At 38.2% G+C, this 9,697-nt stretch overlaps 2 protein-coding genes across 2 annotated transcripts in view; one reads left to right on the top strand and one right to left on the bottom strand.

Moving 5' to 3' along the window:
- LOC119837271 (cell division cycle protein 16 homolog) overlaps nucleotides 1-6,086 on the bottom strand; it is an 8,947-nt gene extending 2,861 nt beyond the window's left edge. The window contains exons 1-9 of the mRNA XM_038362790.1: nucleotides 5,756-6,086; nucleotides 5,399-5,559; nucleotides 4,930-5,062; nucleotides 4,043-4,205; nucleotides 3,770-3,903; nucleotides 2,960-3,227; nucleotides 2,602-2,738; nucleotides 2,257-2,385; nucleotides 1,506-1,694 (exon numbers count right to left, since the gene is read on the bottom strand). Of these exons, the coding sequence (XP_038218718.1) occupies nucleotides 1,506-1,694; nucleotides 2,257-2,385; nucleotides 2,602-2,738; nucleotides 2,960-3,227; nucleotides 3,770-3,903; nucleotides 4,043-4,205; nucleotides 4,930-5,062; nucleotides 5,399-5,559; nucleotides 5,756-5,845 (1,404 nt within the window). The 5' untranslated portion in view covers nucleotides 5,846-6,086. The remainder of the gene's footprint in view (nucleotides 1-1,505; nucleotides 1,695-2,256; nucleotides 2,386-2,601; nucleotides 2,739-2,959; nucleotides 3,228-3,769; nucleotides 3,904-4,042; nucleotides 4,206-4,929; nucleotides 5,063-5,398; nucleotides 5,560-5,755) is intronic.
- A 420-nt stretch (nucleotides 6,087-6,506) lies between these two features.
- On the top strand, nucleotides 6,507-9,691 carry LOC119838648 (eukaryotic translation initiation factor 4E type 2). The gene is made up of 4 exons (XM_038364703.1): nucleotides 6,507-6,983; nucleotides 7,683-7,847; nucleotides 8,802-8,924; nucleotides 9,467-9,691. The coding sequence occupies exons 1-4, from the start codon at nucleotides 6,750-6,752 to the stop codon at nucleotides 9,644-9,646; spliced, it is 702 nt and encodes a 233-aa protein (XP_038220631.1). The 5' UTR covers nucleotides 6,507-6,749; the 3' UTR covers nucleotides 9,647-9,691.
- The last annotated feature ends 6 nt before the right edge of the window (nucleotides 9,692-9,697 follow it).

Genomic DNA, 9,697 nt, shown 5'->3' with positions numbered 1-9,697 from the left:
GTATCTCATTTGTAATTAGAATAATTATCTTATTAATAGCTGTAAGGTACCTTTATGAATAAAATAAAAAATAAAAAATAAATAAAAATAGAACTCAGTTTCCTGAAGAATATCTATCACTTTCTATGCTCATAATTGACAAATTATTTAGTCGTTCTTGTAGCATTGATGTTCGCAATTCTCCTTTCCTTTTCCCTTACTTCATAAAAGCGGGCAGCACATTCGTAGAGGCACTACCTTTGCGAATGTTCATGGGCGGTGGTGATCGTTTACCATCAGGCGAACCACAAGCTCAGTTGCCGGCTATGACATTAAAAAAAGGCTTGATGTCACTCAAATTCATATAAATATATTGATTCGAATAAATCTGAAAATAATCGATATTCGGGCATCGAGAAAAGTGTAATGAGTATTTTGAGATTAAATGTGAGAGAAATTGTCGGCCCTTCGGGCCCTCTGAGGATGGGGGGCCCTGGGCACTGGCCCCTTGTGCCCTTATGGTAAAGACGGTACTGGTGATAAGACGAAGGATAGGCGGGAAGATAAATAGTACTTGGATTGGGCTTTACGACTAGGGCCACCTAAGTGAACAAAGATTTGTACACTTATGAGGGTCTAGACTGGAGACTGCGGGGACGCCCGAAACCCCCTGAATATCGCCAATGGGACCTCTCGTCCGGTCGCCAACCGGCACGTTGGAGCCAACTCAGGATTATGCACAGGATTATGCTATTCTCTTTTTAAAATTGTTCTATCAAATAAAAAATACCCTATAACTTAAATCTAATATTGGTCTATCACCACGTAAATTTTTTGTTGGCACCCAAACAAACTGAGAATAAAATTTAGTAACCATCGTTTTGGGGTCTATGAAATCTGAATATTATTACATAGCAATCAAAAAAAATATTTAATGTAATATGTTAATATTATATTCTTCAGTGTATGATTTAATAAAAAAATATAATTAATCTTAAAAAAAAAGATAACCGCAATTTATCTTTTCTTCCATAAACTTACTGCACATGCAGTAGCTCCGTCCCTGTTTAGCAGACCCCACCTGTGTGGACCTGTAGACCCCACGTATTCAGCAGACTCCGACATTTCAGTAGGCTCCGTCTGTTCAGTAGGTGGAGCCTAGCCTAGCCTGCTCAGTAGGCCCCATCAGTTCACTAAACCCCAACTGTACAGACCGCACTTATTCAGCGGATCCCATCTGCTCAGCAGGCCCTATCAGTTCAGTGGGCCCCAAAAATTCAGTAGGATTCACTTATACAGTAGGCTTCACTTATTCAATAGGCCCCACCATTTCACTGGGCTCCATCAGTTCAATAGGGGGCCCACCCTTCAGTGAGCCCCACCTGTTCAGTGAGCCCCACCTGTTCAGTGAGCCCCACCTGTTCAGTGAGCCCCACCTGTTCAGTGAGCCCCACCTGTTCAGTGAGCCCCACCTGTTCAGTGAGCCCCACCTGTTCAGTGAGCCCCACCTGTTCAGTGAGCCCCACCTGTTCAGTCGGCCCCGCGATCTGGAGCGCGCGCAGCCACAGCGCCTTGGCGGCCTCGTAGTCGCCCGCGGCGTAGGCGGCGGCGCCCGCCTCGTGCGCGATGGCCGCGCTGCTCACCACGCGCTTGATGCGCTCCCACCGGCCCTTCTTGTCCACTTGCGAGTCGTCCATCGCGCTCTCGCTGGGGGCCTGCGAACGGTACACGTGAGTGAGCGACTCGGGACCCGGCTCGAAGGACCTTTAGCTGAGTGACAGACGCGGCGAAAATTCTGATGAAACATAAATTGGGCTCAAAAGACCATCATTTAAATTTATAAATAAAACAACTTTTTATTGTCAATGGTCGATCCGGCTCGAAGGACCTTTAGATGAGTGTCAGACGCGACGGAAATACTGATGAAACATAAATTGGGCTAGAAAGACCATCATTTAAATTTATAAATAGAACAATTTTTTTTATTGTCACGGGTCGATCCGGCTCGAAGGACCATATTTTGAGTTCTATCTATTCTAGAATAGAAATAGCTTGTCGGTGAAGAAGATTGCGATTTTGGTGTAATCTTTTACTCTTGATTAATAGTAATATAAAATAACTGTTCGGTCAAAAGGCACGTTTTTGCTTGTATCCCTTGAATGTTAAAATGAAACGTATGTCCTCTATAGAATCTGCTTTATTACTAATGCATACATAACGTAACTGCAATGAATAAAAAAAAACAAATAATAACAAACACATAAACAGCATACTCACTTCAGAATTGCTGTGCAATATGGCCGCTCGTGTTAAGAACCGCTCGCACATGTTAATGTTATTGAGCAAGGAGCACTCCACACCAACATAGAGCGGCGGTAGATAGCTGCCCGGCATTAGTTGACTGGCCTTTAACGAAATACTTGTTGAATTAAAAGCTCATAATATGGTGATTTTCTTGAAGGAATAACAACTTTCTTGGGAAATTATAAAAAACATATATATTTCATTTAATGTTTCAAAGAACCTACGGTAGTTTTTGCTCTCATTTATTTATTCAATTAAGCGTTTTTAAATAATAAATTAATCTCCTTTAAAAGAGTGACTCGAGATCAAAGAAAGTACCTTAAAATAAGCCGCGATAGCCTGATCGTGCTCGTTGTCGGCCGCGAAGCTGTGCCCGTACGTGAGCCACACGCAGCCCGCGCTCGGCTCCAGCGAGCACGCTTTGCTGAGGTAGCGACGGGCGAACTCGTTCTTGCCTATATGTTATATACTATATAACATTGTTTACAATACAATTTTTGGACCATTGAACCATAACTGCAAAATGTTGACATGCACAACATATCAACTTCATAAAAACAGATATCAAGTCAGTTTTTTTTTAAATTTGTTATCAAAATATAATTTCCAAACAGAATCAAAATGAAAACATCAAACATTATCAAAATATAACACCCTAAAGTATGATTATACTCACCGATCAAATAATAATAGCACCCGACCGCGAACCAGGACGTCCACACGAGCGGGTACGCGTCCACGAGCGTGTGCGCGAACGCGAACAGCTCGGCGGCGCGCTTCAGCTCGACGAGGCACGCGACGCGCACGTCCGCGCACGCCCACGGCCCGGCGCCGTCTAGCGCCCGCAGCGCCGGCTCCCACTCCCCGCACGCCGCCAGCCGCCGCCCGCGCGCCTCCAGCCCGGTGATGCTGCGCGAGCGCGCCAGCTCCACGGCGCTGCGGGACTGCGGGACAAGTGAAAAAAAAAAAAATTCAAAATTGTTTATTTGGAACGAAATTACATAGTGTACTTAAACCAAAATTAACGATGACACTCATAAAAGCTTTTTTAGCTGTGGCACAGGTGTCAACACCCGCCTCCATTTAAGAAATATGTTCCACAAATTTACAATTTAACAAAAAGTATATTTACTCTATTGCACATTATTAAGGTTTTTAACGGACACTGAGATTTTTAAGCCGCCAGCTTGGTAAATAAGAGCAAATAGCGAATTTGACTATTTGATTGCTTTAAATGATAACTTGTTTGTTGAAACGAAACATGAACTTTCAAGAACCTTGCAGGTTATCTGTTTCAATAAGATTGTTATAAATTATATCTGTTCGCCCCGGCATCGCCCGTGGTACATAATATGTCTCTTAGTGAAGTTGCAGCTTTCTAATGGTGAAAGAATTTTAGAAATCGGTCCAGTGTTTTTTGCGGAAAGCAGTACAAACGAACAAAAATTTCCTCTTTACCATATAAGTGTAGACAAAATTGACTCACACTGTCGCCATCTGGTGGTGCACTCTTTATAGGCGTATATCGCAGAAGCCGCTCCCGGTACGCGACTCGCAACAACGCCGCTTCTGCTGCATTCAGCTGATTGTTTATGGGCAGGGATTCTATTAGGTCGCTTTCTGAAAATAAAATTACTATTTATAACAAATCACCTTCAAATTGTCAGAACTAGATTAGACTAGTGATGAATCTTATTCAAGTATATGGATAAGATGTTCAAAAGTAGCGATGTACATATTTGCAATAATTCAAACGCACCCTGATTAGGAGTAAGCGCATGTTGTTCAAGCAACAGATCCAAAGCTTCAAAGCAAGCTACATCAGCTCGGAGTGCAGATGTTAGTGCTTCTATGGCAGCCTCCCGCCTCTCTAAGCATGTAAGTGCTTTTGCCTGCCACACCAGCACTCCGGCAAGGGCTCTCTGGAAATATAATACATTATGATTAGTGGTTTCTGTTAAAAAACTTAAAAACTTTTTTTCGGTTTCATTATTTAGTTATTGACCCAGACATCGCAATCCTCGTGCCTATGAACTCGTGAATCCGTCTTTTACGGCGATAGGGCTGAAAAGGAAGAATGTACTCTAGGAGGCAGACAAGATTCTGGTTTTGTCATCTACATAATTTGAAATCCTAATCACTTCATCAGCTTGTAGTCTTGCGACTGATTGCAGGACTTACATAAAAATAAATATTGACACAGAAGGCTGATAGTCTACTTATGCACCCTTTTATTCAACCCATTACCCCACAAGAGTAAACAGGGCTTCACCTTTTTATGAGCCTTAAAAATTAGAATGTAATAAAAAGTTTTTTTTTATGTCATAGTCATGTAATGAACATTTGGAGAGGCGTAAGGTCAATTGCAGATCTTACGCCTCTACAAATGGATTGCCGACTTTAAATTGGGAAGGGATTAAGAAAGGATTGACGAGAGGAATAAAGGAAAGGACTAGGAAGGGTAAGGAAGGGGAAGGAAAAGGATATGGGCCTCCAGCTCCCCCACTCACCGTACGAAACACAATAGCATGCTATTATTTCACGTCGGTTTTCTGTGGGGGTTTGGTACTTCCCCGGTAGGAGCTGGCACAATTTGTGCCGAAGCGTGCTCGTCTATCACATACAAAGTAATTAATATATACCTACATTATGAGTTTGATCCATGTTTCTGGGCTCCAAAAGTGCTGGAAAACACTCCTCCATGAGGTTTAGGGCGGTGGCTGGCTCTTTAGCTGTAATAAATGCCCTCATTGCCACACCAAGGCATAATAAATGATTTCTGTAAAATAATGAGTTCTGTAAAGTAGTTGATTGTTAAAACTTATAAATTCATATTTTTAATAAATGTCATAACAATTATTACATATATAAAGGCCCTTTAGATGTGTGTCATCTATATCACTGCTTTTTTTTTAAAGTTTCTAATTATAATGCTTTCTATTGAAACAACTACTCTTCATTATGGAAAAAGAACTATAATTTAAATAATGATTTATGATCTAATTAACATTCATTTATTTAATGACATGCAATGTTATTATGAACTGTACATTTTCCTTTAATGTTTTAAAAAAGAAATATAAATACTATATAGGAAAATATTGAGGAATATTACGTATGTAATCCCCTAGAAGTAATAGCGTGTGCTGCTCTATGCAGTTCTCCTTTAGCTAGCAAGGTGCTGGCCAGCAGCCAGATATCATCACCACTCGCAGTCTCTGATCCACAGGATGCTGCAGCTGCATCTGCCCAGAAGAACGCACTTGTCCATTGGCCCTAAAGATGAAACGAATAGGTTGGTTCAGTTATAGTTAAGATGCAAATATAAAAATTCATTTTATTAAGATGCAGTGGTAGAAAAGCAAATCAAGTTAATATTTCATGGTTTAATATACCTTTTAGTTGTAGAGTAAAGAAGAAATATTTATTCGTTAGTAGTATAAAGCAGTAGTAAAAATTACTTCAGTCTTACCAATTCAGAGTATTGTTTTACAAGAGAGCGCATAAAGTCCACATTTAAACACTCTACATTATTTCTAGTACACGATTCTGCCTTAGCCATATTAGACAGATTCTACAAAAATTTTGTAAGAATTGCAAATTTTTACACAAATCAATAATTCCCACAGCAATTATTGGTCAGTCTATAATAAGTATACACTATATTTTAATACACTAATACTTATACTATTTTATACTTTGTGTGGTTCTTAATTTAACCCATATAAAAACCAAAAGAATTCCGTATTTTGTTTATCGCACTACAATTGAATTCGTTAGGTAGAAATATTGATTTATTGACAATTCAGATTTGTTTTGTAAACTGACAATATTATTTTTGACATTAGGAGATGTCTCATGCATCATGAATTATACAGATTTAAAAAAAAAAATTCGTATCTTCTTATGAATTTAATTTAAATTTCATACAATTAATAAAGACAGTTTTAACACCTCACCACATAATGATTATTCCTATCCGCAATTTGCTTTTTCCAGTATATATTATATATTACCGACCAAGACTGAAAAATTATCATATATTATAAATCTAAGTTCTCAGTTCCATACCTAAGATTTTAATTAATAACGTTTTTCCTACCAAATATTGAATGAAGACTAAAAGTACTTATATTTATATCTAGATGTAATATTAATAGGAAATATAACAATACGTCCTTACAAAATTAGAATGAGCATCCCTAGCTCATTCTTCCCATGCTGTCATCTGACAGTTTGAATTTTGATGACGGAAAGAAAAAGGTTAAATACAGAAAAAGAGGGAATAGGCTGATTATGATTAATTGAGAGAATAAATTAATTAAATAAGTCCTAAAATAGTATAATTATATTACGAATTGTATTAGTTAAATTTAAAAATACAGTCCTTATAACAGATACATAAACTAGTGAGCAACGTGTCCTAGGTTAGGCCGTTAAAGGAATCATGTTATTACTGGCGTAACATGACAGAAAGGAAAATGTGCAAATTCTATAATTTAAATGTGCCTGAGCGACGCGCTGTTGACAGTGGACTTCAAAATCATGGGGGCAACGAGGAGGATGATAGGAACCAAGACGACCCTATGCAGCCTTACGTGCCTCCAAACGAGCACAAGCTGGAATATAGTTATTGGATGTGGTTCTCGAGGCGGCCGCCCGCCAGAGAACTATCAGCAACAACAACTGGTTATGGACAGGTAATCTGGTCATTAGGCATCAATATGTTTTAAACCAAGACCTTGTAATATGCACAGTTGTTATGGCTTTTTGATTGTATTCTGAATTATTATTGTTAGTTGTACATTATTAAACTATCAATGTAGAGATTGTCATGATTGTTAATCAATCTCTTTTAATTGTGTTTATTGCATTAAACAATCAACTTTTAATAACATTAGTGTTAGAAATCTGTTTAAACAATAATTTTTTATGAAATCAAATAGTATTTTTGAAAATTTGTCTATATGAGTAATGTTTGTGTGTGAGTTAACTGTTTAACATTTAGACAAAACTACAAGGATGTTTTAATAAGAGTTACTATATATATAGTACTTTTTAAAAATTTCTAGCAATACACAACAAATCCCCTTTCCTCTAGTGTTAGGATATTATTAATTTTTTGTGCAACTCATTTACTACAACATCTACTAGGTATTTTGTTATTTTTTCTTAAAATAAAAGTTATTTTAAGGATGTCTAATTATAACTTAAAAAATAGTGATGATAAGAGAGAAGAGATATTGCACACACAAAGCAAATACACACAAACATTTTCAAAGACATACAAATAAGTGGCCTTATCATTTAAAAGTGTTGTCTTCCAGGCATTACAAAAAAGATGAAGCCCTCTTAACAATTTGATGATGCATGAAAATTAAACCAAACATTTGTTCCAGGCTTTAAGAATGGTAGGATGTGTTGGTTCAGTGGAACAGTGGTGGGGTTTGTACACGCACCTAGCGAGGCCTCATGAACTGCCGCCACTATCTGACCTGCACCTGTTCAAACTGGGCATTAAACCCATGTGGGAGGATCCGGCAAATGTTAATGGTGGCAAATGGGTAAGGAATACAAGCATGGAAAACTGAAGAAAGTGTTATCCTACATCTCCTTGTTGTAAGATTTACCTTTCATTCAATCTCTGCTAGTTTTGTGGCCATCTTGCCACTGCTTACCTGTGCAAAAATTCCTGTATTATCATATTACTAAATCAAATAATAAAAAACAAGATGTCATTTAATGCTAAAAAAATCTTAATTTAATTGTTACAGTTATTAAAAATTCATGTAAATTAAAATTCATGTAATCCCCTTTTCTAATTAATTACAATATAGACCTGTGTTCCGGCAAGTAGACCATTGTGGTAAACACCCTGGACAATTTTGGAACTCACTGTCCTCAGAAAGCAGGCAGTCCAATATATAATAGAACAAGGAAGTGGATAATTGTTAATAAGACTTACATTTTAACTTCTTGAATAACCCACTTATTGTACTATAAACAATAAGGAATAAGAAACCTATTTGTAATTAAAATACAATAGTATGCTATAATAATATAATATCTGTCTAGTACTTTAATATCTTGTGCACATTACCTGTGTAGAACTTCTGTTCTATAATGCAAATAATACAAAATATTGAAATGTATTACTAACTAGCTTTTTCTGCATTTTTTGGTAAATTTTTATAAGTACATACATCTCAATCATAATAATCTCAAAGTAGCCTATGTTCATTCGTTTCTTAAAAAGTCTATCTAGTCTCTCGGTATATATTTAATAATTACGAATTTCCATAAAAACATTCATCCCCTCTTTAAACCACTTCTCTCCATATTTTCGCAATAAAAAATGGCCTTCCTCAAGGTCAATTCTATCTCTGTATCAAATTTCATGAAAATCGGATCAGTGCTTTAGGCGTGAAAGCGTAACAGAGAGGCAGTTACTTTCGCATGTATAATTTTTATAGTAGGGATTATATAACAAAGAGAAGTAACTAGTAAAAAACTTGCAGGTGGTGAGACTAAGAAAGTCGCAGACTGGTAGGGCCTGGGAGGACTTGTGTATGGCGATGTTGGGAGAACAGTTCATGGTTGGCGCAGAGCTCTGTGGGGTTGTGCTCTCTGTTCGCTTTCAGGTGAGTCTAGAATCTCTATGGTGAAATGTTATATGTTGTTGTAAGACATGGGTCTCAAAAGTATATCAATTAAAATCGATTTTTTTCGATTGAATGCTCATGATCAATAAAATCACCACTCTTAATTCTACAAAGAACCTTTAAAACAATGTAAAAGTAGAAATACACAAAAATTAGCTGTCCGATGTTTGAAATCATGATTTTAATGTTTTGCAAATCACAAGTTACTGCATGTAAATTGTAATATTGTGGTGACTTTATTTCATAAACCTTTAAAATATGCTACAATTTATAATCGCGAAATTCTGCAAGTCTGTAGGGATGGGATGGACGTTTGTTACTCTTTCATGTAAAAACTACTGAATGAATTTTAATGAAACTTTACATCATATAGCTTATACATCAGAATAAGACATCAAGCTATAAATACTTGCCTGTGAGTGCAGCTAGCCTCTCACATATATATAAACAAATGCACCTGCGCCATACAAATTTTCAAGATAAAAAGAAAAACGGTCAGTAAGTTGAGGTTGTAACGTCAGGAGGACCACCTGGCCGTGTGGCACCGGACGGCGTCCGACATAGCGGCGGCGGGGCGCGTGCGCGACGCGCTGCGGCGCATCCTGCAGCTGCCGGCGACCGTGCCCGTCGAGTACAAGGCGCACGGCGACTGCCTGCGCGCCTCCGCCTCGCGCGCCGACGACCAGCCCGAGCGCACGTAGCGGCGCAACGCTTGCCCCACTCAATTTTGCGACGCCCGGTTGCGGTTGCGG

Source organism: Zerene cesonia, chromosome 3 (assembly GCF_012273895.1).
Source record: "Zerene cesonia ecotype Mississippi chromosome 3, Zerene_cesonia_1.1, whole genome shotgun sequence".
Lineage (NCBI taxonomy): Eukaryota > Metazoa > Arthropoda > Insecta > Lepidoptera > Pieridae > Zerene > Zerene cesonia.
This window is presented reverse-complemented; position numbering and strand designations above follow the sequence as displayed.

Bases quoted from the DNA above. Each gene is read 5' to 3' on its own strand.
- LOC119838648 (XM_038364703.1), top strand. From the start codon at position 6,750: ATGACAGAAAGGAAAATGTGCAAATTCTATAATTTAAATGTGCCTGAG. The intron at 6,984-7,682 runs GTAATCTGGTCA...CATTTGTTCCAG, and splicing joins CAACAACTGGTTATGGACAG to GCTTTAAGAATGGTAGGATG. The intron at 8,925-9,466 runs GTGAGTCTAGAA...TTGTAACGTCAG, and splicing joins TGCTCTCTGTTCGCTTTCAG to GAGGACCACCTGGCCGTGTG.